At 36.7% G+C, this 18,813-nt stretch overlaps 3 protein-coding genes across 5 annotated transcripts; 1 reads left to right on the top strand and 2 right to left on the bottom strand.

Annotated features, from left to right (window-relative positions):
• Positions 1-68: 68 nt before the first annotated feature.
• BPC4 (basic pentacysteine 4) lies at positions 69-5,334 on the bottom strand. Of its 2 annotated transcripts, XM_059575698.2 has the most exons (4): positions 5,216-5,334; positions 3,026-3,200; positions 1,267-1,446; positions 69-1,160 (listed from the first exon to the last, which is right to left on the bottom strand). In XM_059575698.2, the coding sequence occupies exons 3-4, from the start codon at positions 1,333-1,335 to the stop codon at positions 282-284; spliced, it is 948 nt and encodes a 315-aa protein (XP_059431681.2). In that variant the 5' UTR covers positions 1,336-1,446; positions 3,026-3,200; positions 5,216-5,334; the 3' UTR covers positions 69-281. The 2 variants fall into 2 exon arrangements, with proteins under 2 accessions (XP_059431681.2, XP_059431673.2); XM_059575690.2 differs by lacking the exon at positions 3,026-3,200.
• A 2,306-nt stretch (positions 5,335-7,640) lies between these two features.
• LOC132167778 (3-oxo-5-alpha-steroid 4-dehydrogenase family protein) lies at positions 7,641-11,582 on the top strand. Of its 2 annotated transcripts, none has more exons than XM_059578803.2 (6): positions 7,641-8,111; positions 8,726-9,075; positions 9,790-10,024; positions 10,803-10,901; positions 11,218-11,289; positions 11,416-11,582. In XM_059578803.2, the coding sequence occupies exons 1-6, from the start codon at positions 7,956-7,958 to the stop codon at positions 11,518-11,520; spliced, it is 1,017 nt and encodes a 338-aa protein (XP_059434786.2). In that variant the 5' UTR covers positions 7,641-7,955; the 3' UTR covers positions 11,521-11,582. The 2 variants fall into 2 exon arrangements, with proteins under 2 accessions (XP_059434786.2, XP_088370155.1); XM_088514029.1 differs by having other exon boundaries at positions 9,787-10,024.
• A 1,397-nt stretch (positions 11,583-12,979) lies between these two features.
• Positions 12,980-17,135, bottom strand: LOC132167806 (NADP-dependent D-sorbitol-6-phosphate dehydrogenase). The gene is made up of 6 exons (XM_059578835.2): positions 16,813-17,135; positions 16,093-16,187; positions 15,869-15,986; positions 14,863-14,995; positions 13,666-13,885; positions 12,980-13,355 (listed from the first exon to the last, which is right to left on the bottom strand). The coding sequence occupies exons 1-6, from the start codon at positions 16,943-16,945 to the stop codon at positions 13,125-13,127; spliced, it is 930 nt and encodes a 309-aa protein (XP_059434818.1). The 5' UTR covers positions 16,946-17,135; the 3' UTR covers positions 12,980-13,124.
• Positions 17,136-18,813: the final 1,678 nt, after the last annotated feature.

Genomic DNA, 18,813 nt, shown 5'->3' with positions numbered 1-18,813 from the left:
TAAGGCTGCAAAAGAAGCAAAGCCCTTTTAATCTGGCCACCTACCTCTGTGATGATTACAAACTCCGGTGCCCAAAAAAGAATTCCTCTCCATTGGGATAAAACTAGAGTCTAATTACAATATATAACAAAAGGATCATTGAAACACCTCCTACCAATGCTCCATCTTTGCGTCCATTCAGTTCAGCAATATTTGGTAATGAAGCAATCAGACAAATTTAAGATATGATAGAGAGGCTATAAAAAGCAAAACGTACTCCATCCCAAAGAGTGTTTCCTAAGCTATTTGATGGTGATGTAGCGATTTGTTCCATGTCTGGCCCAGAAATCCTTGAGATCCAATGGTAGTGCCAGATCATGGCCTTCTGCAGCCAGCCGACTGAGTAATCTAGTAAAGACACTTCCACTCATTTTCCGACCACCAACTCGAGCATGGCGCTTATTTGGCATCTGAGGTAGTGGATACATAGACAACCTGGTGGTGCAACAAGATGACTGCCACCCACCATTTCCCCATTTGTAGCATTGTCTAGGTAATCCAGTGCAAGAGCAAACTGGCACCGGCATGGTGGACTCATCAAAAGTAATTAGGTTCAAGCCCAGATCCTGACTATCCCACTCAGATCTATACTTTGTACCATCACAAGCAGCCTGCCTATTCAAATCCTCACCCACTTTCTTCCCTTTTCGTGGAGTTTTTGATGCCTTAGATGAAACTGCCTTGTTTTCCTTTGTTCTCTTAGCCTGATGTGACTTGACAGCTTCAGAAGCAATAACGGTTATTGGGAAGGCATCAGTTATTTGCGATTCCTTCGTGCTGTAAGGAGCTTCAGCCATGTTAACTAGATGGTTTGAAGGGTGGTGCATGCGCTTTGATCCACGCTGAATCCCGCCACCTAATGGGAAGTTCATGGCATGATCCCGGACTTGAAGGGCTGCAAGGGCATTGTCTCGTTCCATTAGGGCAACATCCCGCTGAGAAATTGCCTCATCTCGTTGCCGGAGTGCCTCATCCCGCGCAGCCAAGGCTTCATTCTTTTCTGATAGGGCTGCATTCCTTTCACGAATAGCAGCATCCCTCTCGGCGATAATGGACATGATCTTCTTATTCATGACTAAGGCATTTGGTTCCTTTACTTGATGCTGGGGCACCATATTCCACTGCACATTTCATTTCTATTCCATTCAAATTATATGGAACAGATGCATACAAAAAGAGAAAAGATATCAACAGAAAATTGGGCAGTTTTTGTTGCTTTCTCATTACCGGAGAGTGTGGTCCTCTGAAATAATCTGGTTTATGTCTCCCATTTTCATGTTGCCGACCACCATCCATTTTATGTTGGGATATTAGCAGCAAAGGAAGAAATCGGTTTCAAGCAGCCCTCGGAGTTCAATTTGAAAAGAAATTGGCCTCAACTAGCTTCCCACCTCATTAACACGTGATCTGGTATCAAATGAGAAACCAAAAGCTGAATTTCAAGTCAAATGGTAACAAGCAACAAAGCTAAGGATGTCTCCACTTATGTTGTAGTGTGAAAGATTCAAGTTCAAACGGAAGTGAAACCCATAAGAGTGGTAAAAAATGACAACATCAGAATTTACACCAAAAATAACCTTCTCAGTAATGTAAAACCTGTCAAAACAACAGTCACCACCATCTCTGCGCAATATGATAACCCAGAATTTTGGAAAGGGTACAATTTATAGCTATATGCAAAACATTCTTTACACAGATTTAAGACTTTCTCTATTGACATTGCCCTGTAGCTTAGTTCAGAAAGAGGGCATGAAAACAAACAGGGAGCAAAGTTGTCAGGTGCCTAGTGAGTTTTATGCATCCACTTTTCACTATTATTATTATTATTTTGAAGATTGGGGGCCCTATGGGCTACACAATGAAAGGTGGCCCTCTCCCACGCCTTAGAGGCCAAACCTAGGTGAAGGCAGAGTAGGTCTTTGATATGCACCAACAGACTTACCAGATAGGTTTGCCGCTACCAAATATTGCAAAAAGCATCACTACCTAAAAGTAGAATACAAACCTGAATGTGCACTGTACAAACAGAGGCATGGTTCTGTTGGGAGATAAAGCTTTATGGAGTTCTTACCAAGAGTACATTAATATACATAGTTGAACACAACCCTAACCCAATAGCCTAAGTTAATGGGCCAAAGTCCATTTAAATATATTAAGTACTCTTTTTCTTTTATATTTTCTCAATGTAGGACTCAACACTCACAAGTGCACTCACAACAATCTCCCCCTCACTTGTGAATCTCTTCACATTGACCCAACTCTCCCTCGCTTATGAGTCTTTTTACATTTTCAAGAGTGTCTCGCGTCAAGAGTTGCGGATGTAGACACAGCTCCAAACCCGACGCGTCCAAACACCCGTCCTAAGAAGCTAACCATGGCTCTGATACCACTTGTTGGAAGATAAAGTGATTATGAAGTTTTTACCAAGAGTACATTAATATACATAGTTGAACACAACTCTAGCCCAAAAGCCTAAGCTAATGGGTTAAGATCCATTTAGGTATATTAAGTACTATTTTTCTTTTATTTTTTCTCAATGTGGGACTTAACACTAACAAATGCACTCACAACAGGATCAATCCAGATTACCAGCAAAAAATGTGGTCCCTGGGAAAGTTGGCTGTAATGACATAGCTCAAATAGAAAATACAATGGACTTTATGCATGCTTAGCAGACACTTAAAATACCCAAGAAAAATGATACTCAACATTCTCAAGTGTCCATCTCTTAGCATTCTTGTCTATGTGGCACATTCACATCCACTTTAAAAAATAAATAGAAAACAAAAAGCAAAAGAACAAAGAGAATGCTAGTAGATCGGCATTTGAGAATATTGAGGAGCATTTCTCAATACCCAAAATACCCTAAAAGATGCTGGTTGACCACATTATGTTACACACCCTAAGTCATGGAAGAAGAAACTGAATTAGATTCTTTTAAAATTTATCCCAAGAGCTGGTGGTCAAAAACGCCCTGGATACATACCCACATGGCTGTTCTCAATAGATTCCAGTCAAAGTCAAATCTATTCCATAGGCCATCTAAAGATGCCAGGCAAAAGATGTGTGTAACTAGAACCATCTCACTGCTCGAAATGCTCTTTTCTTGAACTACCTTTTGAGGAAAAAGTAAAAGAAGAACTGAAACACTTGAGGTACACCTATATGAAAAGAAGAACTGAAACACTTGAGATACACCTATATGAAAAGAAGAACTGAAACACTTGAGATACACCTATATGCACAAAGATGCATAGACAATTCAGTCACTCCAATAAAACTTTAATCAAATAAGTTCTTCGCCTTCTTACAAAGAAATAAATCACAGCATACACAAGCCAAAAAAAAAAAAAAGAAAAAGATTATGCATACTTTATAGAAAAGAGAAGACCTATCTGCATGATAAACATCATGGAGAAAAAAACCTCATCGCATAAATGTTGAGCAACAACCCACTATAACTCTTATCCAAATCCAACTAATTAGCTAACTTTCACTAGTAGTTTAAAGTCAGTCCAATCATAAACTAACCAAGGAAAAAATAACTCAAAACATTCTTAAAAAAAAATAATAATAATAAAATAAAAAACTTACTAACCAAAAGTTAACAGTAAATGGTCTGCATCACAAACTTCTACTGAGATTCTGAAACTTATCATTATATTTTTTCTTTATAATAATCAACATTACATTTGCCGGCTGTAGAGTTTTGAAGGTTCACTAAGTCACACAGCATCATTTATACTTCCAAAAAGAAAAATCCAACCTTATAATGCAAGGTTTTATGTAGTCCAAGCATCCAAAGCATATGCTTTGAAGATAAAAACCCCTCACATTAAGGCACCCTCATTCTTTTACCATTTCGTGGCTGAAAAAATCATCATCTTACGAACGGTTTCTTGAAATTCCAGCTTCAAAATTAGTAACATAAAAATCTGATCATCTATGAGCCGTATCTTATCTAGAATTGTATATATGATCTCACAATCATTATCTCCATATGCTATTCATTCACCAGTAATATTTAGGTGCAACTAAGAAAAATCAAAGGTGGGCATATTTTAGTTCCACTTAAATTTTTATTAGGTGAAAACAAGGCACAAGCAAGCATTAGTAGGATCAAAACTTGATCTCTAATTGGCCCAGGCAGTGTAGCACTTCTAAAATGGCATGTACATGTAGAAGACTAAAGAATAAGATCACAAAAGAAAAATATTATTGTCCGAAATGATAAATGAGGAAATTACTCAACCCAATGCCCTCGTCTCTCAATCTCCTCCTCTTTTTACTCCCTGGCCTAATAAGGCATTTACTATCTCAATATCTCACAGCCGTGATAAGTATCTCATTGTCGCATACTACCCACGATCAACCCTCAAAAGACATCAAATTGTAGTACCAATCCAAGTCCAACTTACTTGAATGACACACTAATTAAATTTTCTTTTACAAGTAATTTAATCTCATTAAAAAGGGCAGAGGGCTGAACCCAATACACAGGAAGTATTCAGGGAAATCTCCTATTCAGTAGAAGACAAACACTTAATTAATTTAAAGTAAATCCAATCAAGATCTAACCACCTGAAACAAATCAAAGCTAATTAAACAATCCTAATTGGTGAAGTCAAGAACCTTACCTGAACTCACACTACACCTGATTCTAAAAGAACCCCCCAACCACAAAGTACTAATTAAGCACACACAAAAATCAGTTAAATCATAGAAAAAACAATCTCATTACTCTGAAAAGCCATACAAGCTAAAAAGAAACTGTAAAAACAAACAAAAGAACACTTATCTAGAAGAGTTGAAATTCAAAAAAGCAATTCATACAGGATCCAATAAATCAAATCCTGTTCTTTTCTTGGCCAATACTTCAATCTCAGTCACAAAACACCTAAATTTGACTAATTCACAGAACACCAAATTCCAGTAAATTTACAAGCTTCCTCAAACCATGATCACAATTTGAGTGGGAATAACGATCCAAACCGAAGAATACGAGTGTTCTAATCACGGATTGAAGCAAAAGTTAGGGTTTTGGCACCAAACTGAGGAACACAGAAGGCAGAAACCTAGAGAGCTGGACGCATATATTATATATATGACTATAAATACATGAAATTCAGCGAGTGAAAGAGAGATGGACGGCGATGAGATTGAGAAAGAAACTCACTGTCGATAGGGAAAATGAGCATGGACTGCAAGAGGAAACGCCAAGCCTGAAATTTTCTGATATGCTCCTAGTTGTAGAGACGACGACGTCTCTTTGAAATTTGTGAACGCGGCGTTTTAGTAGTGGGACACTGGGACTGATCTCTTGCCAAAATGAAGGAAATAATATGATCTCATAAAAAAAAAATGGTTGTTCTAAATAATAATAATAATAATTCTAAATACCTATCTCCTATCACATTCTTGTCACACTAGGCTTTTTAAATCTTTTTCTTTTTAATAAAAGCAGATCCAATGATTGATGGACACCGTCACACAAGATAGTAAAATAGGAGTGAAATAAGAGATGAGTATGTAGTATTATTCTTTCAAATTCTGCGAAATCGTTAGTGCGTACTTGTAATCCTATGAAATCAAATAATTATAGACAAAATTTTCTTTGATGTGAATATTTTTCATTTCAGTATATTAAACCCGCACTATCTTTTAGAGCATGTGAGAAATGCATATGAGCTACATGAGCATCTCTGGCAGTATTAGGTAAAGTAGCTAATAAAAAAGTACAATTTTCTATTTTAGCTGCTCATTTTTTTATATACACTCTAACAGATTATCTATTCTATTATCTATTTGATTAAAATATCATTTTTTTGATTTTTTTTAATTCTTTTCTTAAACTTTCTCTCTCTCTCACGATTTTCCGCCACAATTTTCATGGAAAGGATTGAGATAGGGTTTTAGCTAAATAGAGAATTCAGATTTTTTTTTTACTTGTTTTCTTAAAAACTTTGTCTCTCTCTCTCCTCTCTTCTCAGGAAAGAAAGAGGGGGTTTAACTGAGCAAAGAAGACAATTTTGCAGAAAAGAAAGATTGGGGTTTCAACAAATAATTTCTTTAAATCAAATTTGGAGCAAAACTTTGCTCAATAATTATTGCTCATTATCTTTATTGAATAATTACCAATTACAAAACAAATATAGTACTATGTATATTTTATAAATACCTATTTTACTAGATATACAATATCTTAAAATACAAAAAATATAAAACAATGCAACTTTTTTGTAACACTAAAATAATGCAACTTAAAAACGTTTTTATTGTTGTGATGGGTCCATGAATGCTATAGATCCTAAAGGTTGGTGGTGCCTTCTTTTATATCCCCAATCATTAATTGTTTCACCAGTACCCATATTGTCATTTTCTTTATGTGTTGGATTTTGGATTGAAAACTAAGAACTTTGGGCTTGAAATGAACTGGATAATATCAAATTAGTTATAGTGGATGAGTAGTTTTGTCTTTTTACTTTTTGAGGGGACAAAAATACTTATTCACTATAACTAACTGGATATTATCAAATTCATTTGAAATTGAAAATTTCCAAATTCAAAAACTAATGGTAGATGCGATTTATTTATTTATTTCATTTTATTGGCGAAAGTCAATAATTCAACAAATTCCTTCTTTGTTGTTGTTTCTTCTTGCGTATTATCAATACATGGTGATTGTAGAATGCGCAAAAAGATGGGATAAGGGAGAAGGATCCTCTCCATCATCATCATTATTATTATTATTATTATTTATAGATAAGAATGGAGAGGAGATGAGCTTGTTTTTAGAGGGGCAAAATTGTCTAAAAAAAATAAAATAATAATTTTTCCCTCTTAAAATAAGGAACCGACTCCTATCCATTTCATTTGAAATTGTGAGGACCATAATCCTATTCCGAGGATAAGAGGATGGTCAAGTAATTTTTTTTTAAAAAAAGTTGGTTCTCAAAGTTGTGTGTACCCAGTGCAAATATACTAATGGCCTCACCTATTCATTTCGTTTGAAATTGTGAAGACCATAATCTTCTTCTGAGGATAAGATTTAAGATGGTCAATTAACCCTTTTTTTTTTTTTTTTTTTTTCAACTTTGAAAGTATCAACATATATTGTCAAGAAGTAAATGTTAAAATAGAAATGCTACACTTATCAATTTTTTTTCCTCAAAATTAGTTTCGAGTTTTTTGTTTTTGTTTTTGTTTTTTTTCAAAAGTTGTGTGTACCCGGTGCAAATATACTAATGGGCTCAAAGGCCCATTAGTATACTTGCATAGGTAGGCCCTTTGTAGGCTGCCTCAAAGACCCATTAGTATATTTGCATACCAAAACTAAAACTAAAACTAAACTCTGAATTTTATTAGATAATTTTAAGAGAAAAAAGAAAAAGAAAAAAAAGAGTCGTCTCTCCTTCCTACTGGCTAGTGGTAGTGGGGAGTTCTCGGTCTAAGATGGGCCTTGGAGCATCAAGCCGAGCCTAAGTGGACCGAAATTACAAGTCCACCCTGTCGGCCCAGACGTTGTTTGCCCGCTATAAGAACGACAGCGTTTTATTTCTTTACAAATTACAATTACCGAAACCAACCGTTTGTGTCTATCCTCAAGTAAAAGCGTTCCCAAAACGCAACTGTTTTGAAGCCTCCGTAAGGCGTACGCTCATGATCGCCTCCGCAAGCAAACGCAAGCTTAGGGGCCTCCTTTTTCCGCAATCCAACACTGCACGCCTAGAATCACTTACGCATAACGCTTGCCAAACTCGTGAACCTGTTAAATCCGCCAAAATCCCGTAGTTTTATGGGCTTTTCGTGCACCTTTTGTCTGCAGCAATGGCATTTCTCCGAGACCCAGTTGAGCCAAGGCAAAACTAGCGGTTTAGAGCTTGTTAAGCTTTGTTTTCATCTGGGTTTTTTCGAAAATGGAGGTGGGGCTTGTTGGGTTGCTGAGAGCGGCATGGATTGCTGGGACTTTGCCTATACTGATTGCTTTGGTGCCGTCTTCTAGGCTGAGGGGGTTTCGTGATGCTATGTTGGGCTTCGCTAAGCGAGGGAAGATCATGCAGTCTTCGTCTCAGGTGAGTGATGGTCTGTTCCATGCGACCGTGTTTGGTTTTTTGTTCTTAATTGGGTCTATTTGGTTGCAGATAAATTGGAGAGAAAAGAGAAGGAAAAAAGAAACGAAAATTTTGTCATTTGCGTCTCTGTTATTAGGTTTTGGATAATGAAGGAGTCATCTCAAATTAGTCGTTGTGTTGGGCTAAGCTAAAATGGATGGTTGAGTCTTCTTGGGTTCAAAGTATTAGATTTTGAATTTTTTATTTTTTCTCACTCATACGCGTGTTTTTGCTGATTTTTTATTCCAACATTTCTTGGTAATTTAAACAAGCTATATACATTTTGAGTAATCCTATTTAGCCTAGATGGAAATTTGGTTTTCTTGTTATATATGGCCTAGCTTGTCCTTCTGCAATAAGTTTAAAGAATCGTAGGAAACTTTCTGTTCTCTGTAGATTATTCTTCCTTTAGAACGTTTTTTTTCCTGAATTTCTGTATTTTTTTTTCTCATAATCACGCTTTGCCGTATTGGAAAAATTAACGACTCAATGGAGTAGATGAAACGAATTCAAATCCTAAGCACTTCAAAGAGAAAGAAAAGACCTACTTTAATTTACTCTTTGTTGGATTACAGAGATTCACAGTTCCTCAAAGGTTCTTCTGCCATTTTTATGTTGTGGCAGTCATGTGCACAACACTCCTACTTGTTACTAATTGGATGTATGCGTATACCACAGTGCCATTGGTTTCAGAGCCATTTCTTTACTCTAATATTGCCAGCTACTTGAGTGGAGGTTCGCATGCTTCATTTTGGCACAAATCACGCTCAACGCCAATAAAGCAAAGATATATGGTCTGGCGATCTGTTTTTCTTCTTTTATTGATGGAGGTTCATGTTTTGAGACGCCTCATTGAGACAATGTATGTGTTCAACTATAGCCCCTCAGCTCGGATGCATATCTTTGGTTATCTAACTGGCCTGTTGTAAGTTTCTTGACATCTAGTTCCCTTGCAGTAGTTTCTTTCCTAATTGTATTTGTAGTTTTGTGTGAGTGGAAAATTTCAGAATTCATGAATTAGTCTCTCTCCTTGTGGTGTGTGTGTGTTTTTAAGAGAGAGGTGGGTGGGTGGGTGGGGGTAATGTTTTTCTTTTTCTTTTTTCTTTTTTGAAAAAAAGGGTCATTAACTAGTGCTACTTCTACCTTACTTGGGTTGTTAGAGGGGTGACTTGGATACAATCCTACCTTTCAACATTTGTTGAACCTTTGTTCTAAATTCATCATAAATCAAATTATATGGTTCCTCACAACTGGTGAAGGGTCAGAAACTGGCTGATAGAAACACTTTTCTTTCGAAAGCTACTGTGGTTTTTTGATAGGCTAAGAAATATTTTTATAGGTTAGCCCTTTGGAAATATCTATGTTTTAAAAGATAAATACTGACTTCTTGTAGTAAATAATCTTCACTGGAAAACTAGCCTGCTTGCATGTATTGCACATCATACTCCTTGCCAAAATAAAAATAGAAACTACAAACCTTAAGACCTGTATTTAATCTTTGTTATTCACAAAGAGAAATGCTGTTAATTGGCTATTATGAACTATTTTCAGGTTTTCACTTCTCTTTGTTGTTAGTATTGTTTGCGAAAGAATAGATAATACTCTATTGATATTCGTTTTATTCTTGAATTTGGAGTAGTTTCTACACGGCAGCACCACTGTCACTTTGCTGCAATTGTGCATTGGACGTGTATGAATTTGCAGCAAATGGAGTGGCTGAATTCATTGTTAGAGGCAAGAGTCAGATGCCAGCCATTGAATTTGATTGGTTGGAATTTGTGAATCCTCTTATGAAGCTTGGATGGCGCCAGTGGATTGGTGCAGCTATATTCTGTTGGGGATGGATTCACCAGCGCAATTGTCATGCAATTCTTGTAAGTTTCACTACTTCAGCTATCAGTTTGTTGATTTAGATGTCAATTTCTTAGGTCTGTGACTCGTTGTTAATGGAAGCTTTAGTCATAGATATTGTTGCATAATCACTTTTTTACCACCAAGCCTCCATCTGTACAGACAGAAGTTTGACAATGGTATTATTTCATGACTGTGATTATGGCTACAGTTGCAAATGGAAAAGTAGTTCGTTGTAAATGGAAACTGGCTTTTTTTTTACTTTTCACTTTTTTATTTATTTATTTTTAAAGGTGCTTATCTTTATATTGGAGACTGATGTCCTTGTAGATGATGGAAATTCGAAGAAATTGACATTATGGGAGCATAATTTTGATATATATTCACACACTCGCATGCACATGTATGCACTCACACACATATGTATACATAATAGTACTTACACCCCTTATAAAACATGTAGAGTACTTGCTGCTAATTGTCTGGCACACTATAAATTCTTGTTGTTTACTTTGGATATGAATATGCATACAGCATGTCCTTGCCAAAATGATGGTAAATAACAGGATCAATGTCAAATGAATTCCTAAAAAGATTTCCTATGAGAAAGCATAATTATCTCAAACAAGATATGCAAGAAAATGGAATGATGGCTTCCATGGGTGTTGCTGACACCCATGTTCATTTTTTACATCCAGCATATGGGTAGAAGGAATGAAAATGTTAGTTTGCCTGCTGAGATGGCCCCACTAAAAACTTCAACTATCCTACTGTTGTTTGACATTGCAAATTCCTTGACAGGGCTCACTGAGGGACCACACTGAACAAGTTGAGGAGTATGTAATCCCTCATGGTGATTGGTTCGAATTTGTGTCATCTCCACACTATCTGGCTGAGATTGTAACTCTCTCTCTCTCTCTCTTCCTCTCCCCACTCCCCCCCTATGTATGTGTATGTATGCACGCATGTGTTTGTTTGTTATTATGCTTATTTATTTTATGAGATTAAGGATCATCCTACTTTTATTGATAAATTACACACGCACCCGGTGGGATTGAACCCACGACCTCACTCTCCACCTTGCTATAAAGGGAGAAAGTATCATTTGAGCTAAAGCTCGTCGGTAAACATAAGACGGGCATTCTCAAATTAGTCAAGATTATGTCAAGGGTTAGCATTTTCATGGTGCTAATTGCTTTCTGATTTTAATTTGAAGGTTATATATGCTGCTCTAGTGGTTGCTAGTGGGGGAGCAGATCTCACAATCTGGTTACTTTTTGTATTCGTGGTATAGTTTCCTTTTACTATACGAAAGTTCTTGACAATTTTTTATTTTTTATTTTATTTTTGGCCTTTGTGCTTCTTCACTTTGATCCAGATCTTAGTACATTTTTCTTCTTCTTTTCATTTACAGGTGACAAATTTGGTGTTTGCAGCAGGAGAAACACATAGGTGGTATCTTCGTAAATTTGACAATTACCCAAGCAACCGGTTTGCGATTATCCCATTTCTTTACTGAGCCTTGACACTGAAATTTATAAGATAATACTCTTCGAGTTTGTGCAATGAAGAGTTGGTTGAGTGGAAGGCCATACTGAAAAGTGTTTTTTTTTTTTTTTTTTTAATGAGAAACTACACTTTTTTTTTTGATAACTACACTTATCTGCTCAAACTTACACTTAAAAATTGTAATGTCATCCAAAATTTTAAAAAATTGCAATTGACCCTCCAACCTCGTAGCCTTTTACTTGGCCTCTTTGTTAGCATTTTTTGTTAAATCTGATAGGAATTTTAGAAAATAACAATAAGACCCCTGCATCAAATAAATAAATAAAAAACCACCGTTGGAGAAGCCCTGGGTAAAAGTAATTCTAGAAGTCTATTTTGTGTTTTTCTTGAGTCCTTCTAAGAATGATGTGACTTTTAAAATCACGATTTAATCAAAATTTAATAATGATCAATTACAAGTCCAATTGTGATTTTAATAGTCACATCATTCTTGGAATGACTCAAGAGGGATTCATAGCATTATACCCCAGGTACCGTGGTCCATTACTAGGGAAGGTTTTTTTTTTTTTAATTTAATTTAGAGGCATAATTATATTTAAATAGATAGGGGTATAATGAGAAATATGGGAAATAAAATTGAGATGGATGTTTGATACAAGGCTAAATAAAAGAGTCACTACTGCATTATTGGAGGTCCAATAATCCGGTGGGATTGGAAATTGTTCACTGACCTAATATATGACCGATGATATGGGTTATTCAATTTGTTTATAACTGTATGATTTAATTACTCTGACTTTGAAAATATTATATGCAATCTGAAAGCAAGCAGAGTTGGCATAAAAAATATATCATTCCATGACTATTTTAAAAATCTAGTTATGTGTTCGATAAAAGTATAATTTGACCTTTAAAATTGTAGCACGTACTCCATTATCAATTGTTGAAAAAGGTGAAATTTTTTTTGTAATGTATTCAAGTTGCTATTTTTTCTTAATACACTCTCAAATGGTAGGTGCCGTAAAAGAAATTACATGAGATTTTCTGTAATTTTTTTAACGGTCTAGATTTAATTTCAAGTTTTTCATAAAAGAGAGGATTATTAAATATGGACCACCAAAACAACTACATAACATCTCCTATAAATTTGTTTGCCGCACTTAAGCCAAATCCCTCAAACTAGACATTTTATTTAAAACCAAGCTTTTGGCATTAGAAATTGCAGAGCCAAATGCATGCCTAAGCATGTAGCCAAAGGATACGGAACATGATCCTCTCCAGTCCAAATGAACTAGATAATATCTAGTTAGTTATAGAGAATGGATATTTTTGTCTTTTCACTTTTTGAGTAGACAAAAATATCATTCCACTATAACTAACTAGAGTTCAAATGAAATGGAAAGGATCAAAATTTGAAGGATACATGTATCAACCATAAAATTACAGAGTTCTAATGCTGACAAGTCAAATGCAGATAACAAAAAGGCTTTCATACTGCAAAGATCCAAAGAGCTCCGGAGAAGGAACTAAAATATCAGTTAAATGTTTACAAATCCAGAGGGTGTCCAATGGCTCCAACACTCTTTTTGTTGCAGAATCAGAATATGGAAGTAATTATGCATACAGGTCTATGCCCCAAAACTTGGCAGGCTGATTGGTTCGATATTTCCTGTCCAAACTTTTGATCAGGTCCATGTCCTCCTTGCTTAGCTCGAAGTCAAAAACTTGGAAATTCTCCTCCAATCTCTCCGGTTTGGCTGTCTTTGGAATGACAACCGTGTCACGTTGGATGCCCCATCGAAGAACAATCTGGGCCACAGTTCTTTTGTATTTTGCAGCCAATCCCTGGAACAGAGAGAAACAAGATAACAATACTTTTGCTAGACCAGAACTAGAGAAGTTCCGCTTCGTTGTTAGTGCTTTTTAGAGGGTGTTTTTTGTTTGAAAAAGTGTTCCAATATGAGATGAAGGTAAATATAGTTTTGAATTATTTGTTAGAATTTTATGTTATCAACCAATTTTATCAGATGGCAATTTATGTTATCAAACAATTTTATCAGATGAGGGAGAAAAAATGTTATCAAACAATTTTATGTTCAACATTAATGGTATCAGATGGCAATTTATCCATTAAGATAGGAAGAAGTTAACTTACTTTGAGAACTGGATCATCCAAGCTAGAAACTGTACCAAACCATTCATGGTTGGCTGCAGCACCTCCTAGAGGGGTGTGAGCTGTGACAGAAATCCCATGCTTCTGACAGAATTTCACAAGGGAATCGCGTTGAAAATAGGGGTGTGTTTCAATTTGATTCACAGCAGGCTTCACTTTGGAGTAAGCTAAGCAATCTCTAGTTAGAAAGATGTCATAGTTACTGCATAGAAAATCTTCATCAGAACACAAATTTCATATTTTGACAGATATGAAAACTGAGGATACTCAAGTCAGGAAAAAAAAATGTTGCAGCTTTTCTTGCACTTACAATGTATGTCAGATTCCAGCTGAGACACATAAAGATAATCAATCCAAGACATCTTTCCAAACATAAAAATTCAAAATGATGACTGTGGCACAGTTTAATTTAATACACAATGTGAAATTCCAAAAGGCTATGCGACATCAGGATTCTTAAGAGGCTTTTGTCAATTTGTTGTATTTAGTGAAAACAGAGTATAAACTATGTTGCTGATGATTTCTAATCGAGACATTATAGCTATTCCAATACTAAAATCATGTGATTCAGATCATTGAACTCTGTCAAAGTAGGTTTTACCGTTCATCCTGTTAAAATTGGCCGGCCCACAAATTAATTTAACGATCATGTTTCCAACAGCCAAAAAACCACAGAAATTATGGATCTAGATTCCACACTTAACCTTTTGAACATAAAATGAGGCAAGAAAAACCCCTTGAGTACTCGGCACAGAGCAGCCAAATCTGCAGAAGTTGTACAGCTATTCTCTTACTCCTTCCCATACAAGTATGCACACATGTATATGCGTATGTATAACTTCTAACAGCACGAAGGTTATACAATATGTGAATCTTGTGAATAGCAATTCTCCTATAAAAAGCAACTCTGAGTGATTGTCATGACTTATGAGGTCACCATATATATGGTGTCCATCCCTAGTCAACATCTTGAGTTGCATACAATAAATGTTCCATTCCACTTTTCTATGCTTGAAAATGAGTAAAAATAGAACTTCAGATTTTGGAAGATATGATTAGTGGGGAGATTGTTTTATTAAAAAAAGGAAAAGAGCCACATAGAGTAATAACATATGGTCAGCATATATAGCTTCAACATACACATTGGAATGTGCCAAAAAAATTTAAAATGATCGTCACCTGATCCCAATGCTGCGAACTAAACCCATTGAAACCAGATCTTCCATAGCACGCCAGGTGGTTTCCAGGGTTATGGTTGTGTCTATATCCAGCACACCATCAGCATCCAAAGCACTGCTAGTGTTACCCACTCCTGCATGTATGTAGGATAAGAAAATTTTCAGAAAATTGAATTACTGGCAGGTGTGGAGGTCTCAAATTGCTTTGAATATGCTAAATAATTAGTTATCCCAAAAGCTTAAACTGATAGAAAATTATGAATAATCATTTAATTAATATTCTAACACTCTTTTTCATATGTAGGTTGAAACTCTCCACCAAAAAGTGAGGCCTCATATGTAGAATATTTAACTAAAATACGAGTTAAATTACAAAGTTCAGATTCAAGCTCAAAATCATTGCTGTGATACTGTGTTAAATCACCAGTTGTCCCAAAAAATTAAGCTAATAGAAAATGTTAAATTTAATCATTTAATTAATATTCTAACAAAATAATGACAATACAATATTATGAACTAAACACCGGTATCATAAACTACAGTATAGAATATGTAAACCAGTTATGCAGGAGAAAGGAGTTGTGTGAGGAAATGGGAGGGGGACTCGTATCAATCTCTAACTTCTAATTCACAATTTCCATTGGCTTATTTTATTCAGTGAACCCACTTTCCATCAAATGTAGGCCTCCCACCTCTATGTATGGGACAAAGCCAGCAAGCACTAGTAAAGAGACTCAAGCCATAGTGTTATGATCCTTTCATGAACTTCACCTAGTGTCCCTAGTACTTATATTGAGATTCCCCATTAACACCGTCGGCAGCACGTTCACCACCTAAGCAGTTATATATGCCAAATATTTGGTTTCTGAAGCCATCTCTTATTTTCATCATATTAGAATTGGACTTTAAGCTATGCAGCCCATAAATTGTAAACCTCAACTACATGCCAAATAATACAACATACAGATAACAACATCAAAATGATGAAACAGACAGACAGGATGTACCAGTATGCTTGGTAGCTACAGGAAAGTGAATAAGGTACAGATCCAGATAATCTAGCCGAAGCTTTTTAAGGCTGTCTTTACAGGCTTCAACAACATGTCCATGGTCTGAATTCCAAAGCTGCAATTGATGCGCAATTAATCAAAGAGTTTGTCATTATCTCAACAACCAGAGATAACTGCTATCACTAATAGAAGAAAAGTTATAATTTTGCAGTTAAACTAGCCTTTGTGGTGATAAAAAGATCCTCCCTCTTCACAAGTCCAGTCTGAAATGCTTCTGCAAGCACCTCCCCAACTTCTGCTTCATTCTTGTAATCAGCTGCAACCAACATACCTTGTCAAACATCATATGCCTCATAAACACCTCAAAAAGACAGACACTACGACCACCACGGAAATCTACCGCTACTGCGAGCATTAATGGTGAGCGGAGCATGCAAACAACTACATTTGCTCTCCAGTTGCCACTGTACCCTCTCAAGTGTATTTTCTTGAATGTCAATGATTTTCTCAAATTTGATCTAATGATAGTTCAATATACACCATGTATACATTAAACTATAGCAATAGGAACTCCCACCAAAACAAAGAAAGCTAGAAATGGCCCAAGATGTTAATGGGATTTTCAATGATTTGCAAATCCAAAAAGTAAATCCCCACATGGGTTCAAATGTTTAATGATATCTTAAACCGAAGCAACTACAACAAAGAATCTCCCAGTTTCATTTAGTTGAATTAGCAAAAATATATGGAAATTCATAGTTCAAAGAGTAGACTAACCAGAAAGTTGCAAGGTTCAACTATAAATCATATTAGCTAGTGTATATGTTCATCAAGCACCACATTGAATACCCAACTAATCTTCGAGTAATAGAACCACAAGTCTTCGACCCACTACATAAAAATTACAAAAGAACCAAGTTTTTTTATGAGAGAAAGAGTACCGGCACAATCGAAATGGCGATAACCGATCTTGATTGCGTTGATGATGAGGTCCCTCATTTCTCTGTCTTCGACACGCCAAACACCAAGACCCACTACGGGCATCTTGAACCCACTGTTGAGTGTGATGGCCATTCTCTCTGAGACAACCTGAGCTGCTTCTTCGACTGCTAAGTTTCAACGAGATTGGTTTCCCTGTTCTTGGTTGATTGCAAATATGCAAGCCACCGTTGTCAGTGCAGATAAAGGCTAAAGCCAATGTAACCAATTTCAGCGATTTTTTGGGTTTAGTGAAGTGACCCAATACTGAGCCACGATAGGCCTTGATCCACTGTATAAGGCGAAAAGGTCAAGAGATTTTATATATATATATATACAAGAGATTACACTAACTTTGATCAATTAAAAATATCTGTTAATTTTGTAGCGGGTTTGTATCGAATTTGCAAGTAGTATACAAATTGTCAGTCTTAGTGTCACTTGATGAGTTCGAATCGTATCGAAGTATGAATATAAGACTATATAGGTCAATTATAACCCGACCTATATAATTAAACGAGTTAAATCCCTTTTAATTTTGTGTAGAGTTTACGTGTAAAAAATTGTTAGAATTAATTATAAGTGTACATAAAACAAAATAAAGTATTGTTACTTATTTAAAACTTTTCATTTATAAAATTGGCATAATGATTAAAGAGGCAATAAATCATGTAGATAACTCAAATGGGCAAACACTACAATTTTTATTATAAATTTTTTTTTTTTACAAATTGATATGAAAGTTTATAATTAGCATCATTGATGATTTGCCAATAGAGCCCACGACAAACGTTTGAGTTATTGGCTATGTTTGCGGAGAGGCCGGGCCGGCACTGTAGCTGGAACGGCACTGTTCCAGCTACAGTGCCGCAGCAAAAATTGACTTCTTGCTCTCTTTTTTTTTTTTTTTTTTTTAATAAAGCAAAATATTAAAAAAAAAAAAGAAAAAATGAGGAGAAAGGGGTGGTGTTCCAGCCACCCCTTGGCCAAAATGGGGTGGCCGGACCACCCCATTTTTGGCCAAGGGGGTGGCTGGAGCCACCCCCAGGCCGATCTGGGGGTGGTCGAACCACCCCCATGGCCAAGGGGGTGGTCCGGCCACCCCCTTGGCCCAAAAAAAAAAAAAAAAAAAAAGGAAGGGGTGTATTTGGGGGTGGCCGGAGCACCCCCAAAGGGCTGGGGGTGGTTTCGGCCACCCCATACGGCCGATCTGGGGGTGGTCGAACCACCCCCATGGCCAAGGGGGTGGTCCGGCCACCCCCTTGGCCCAAAAAAAAAAAAAAAAAAGGAAGGAGTGTATTTGGGGGTGGCCGGAGCACCCCCAAAGGGCTGGGCTTGGGGGTGGTCCGACCACCCCAAATGCACCCAGTCCGCATTTTTTTTTTTTTTTTTTTTTGGCCAAGGGGGTGGCCGGACCACCCCCTTGGCCATGGGGGTGGTTCAACCACCCCCAGATCGGCCAGGGGTGGCTCCAGCCACCCCCTTGGCCAAAAATGGGGTGGTCCGGCCACCCCATTTTGGCCAAGTGGTGGCTGGAACACCACCCCTTTCTCCTCATTTTTTCTTTTTTTTTTTTTTCTTTTTTTTTAATATTTTGCTTTATTAAAAAAAAAAAAAGAGAGCAAGAAGTCAATTTTTGCTGCGGCACTGTAGCTGGAACAGTGCCGTTCCAGCTACAGTGCCGGCCTGGCCTCTTCGCAAACATAGCCATTCAGTGCTTGGACCACTTTAAGGGCATCTCCCTCTAGAATGAATCTTCGTAATCCTAAAAAGCTGCTTAACTTGACCTTCTGTAGTCCTCGCCGCCATCTGTTACAAGAATTTGAATGATAATTTGTTTTTCCAGTAAATTGATGAGTTTTGATTACTCTAATCATTCTCTAAGAGGTAGCTCAATTAGTTCTAAACGGGGGTCGCTAATTTGAATCTTCCTTTCTTCTCTTTTATTTTTCTTTTCTTGTACG

Source organism: Corylus avellana, chromosome 2, assembly GCF_965113065.1.
Source record: "Corylus avellana chromosome 2, dhCorAvel1.hap1.2, whole genome shotgun sequence".
NCBI classification, from domain to species: Eukaryota; Viridiplantae; Streptophyta; class Magnoliopsida; order Fagales; family Betulaceae; genus Corylus; species Corylus avellana.
Note: the sequence above shows the minus strand (reverse complement) of the source record. Positions and strands in the feature narration are given on the sequence as shown.

Bases quoted from the DNA above. Each gene is read 5' to 3' on its own strand.
- BPC4 (XM_059575698.2), bottom strand. From the start codon at position 1,335: ATGGATGGTGGTCGGCAACATGAAAATGGGAGACATAAACCAGATTAT. The intron at 1,161-1,266 runs GTAATGAGAAAG...TGAAATGTGCAG, and splicing joins TCAGAGGACCACACTCTCCG to TGGAATATGGTGCCCCAGCA.
- LOC132167778 (XM_088514029.1), top strand. From the start codon at position 7,956: ATGGAGGTGGGGCTTGTTGGGTTGCTGAGAGCGGCATGGATTGCTGGG. The intron at 9,076-9,786 runs GTAAGTTTCTTG...TTGAATTTGGAG, and splicing joins GGTTATCTAACTGGCCTGTT to TAGTTTCTACACGGCAGCAC. The intron at 11,290-11,415 runs GTATAGTTTCCT...TTTCATTTACAG, and splicing joins GGTTACTTTTTGTATTCGTG to GTGACAAATTTGGTGTTTGC.
- LOC132167806 (XM_059578835.2), bottom strand. From the start codon at position 16,945: ATGGCCATCACACTCAACAGTGGGTTCAAGATGCCCGTAGTGGGTCTT. The intron at 13,886-14,862 runs GTGACGATCATT...TTTTCTATGCAG, and splicing joins GTTCGCAGCATTGGGATCAG to TAACTATGACATCTTTCTAA. The intron at 13,356-13,665 runs GTAAGTTAACTT...TCTCTGTTCCAG, and splicing joins TGGATGATCCAGTTCTCAAA to GGATTGGCTGCAAAATACAA.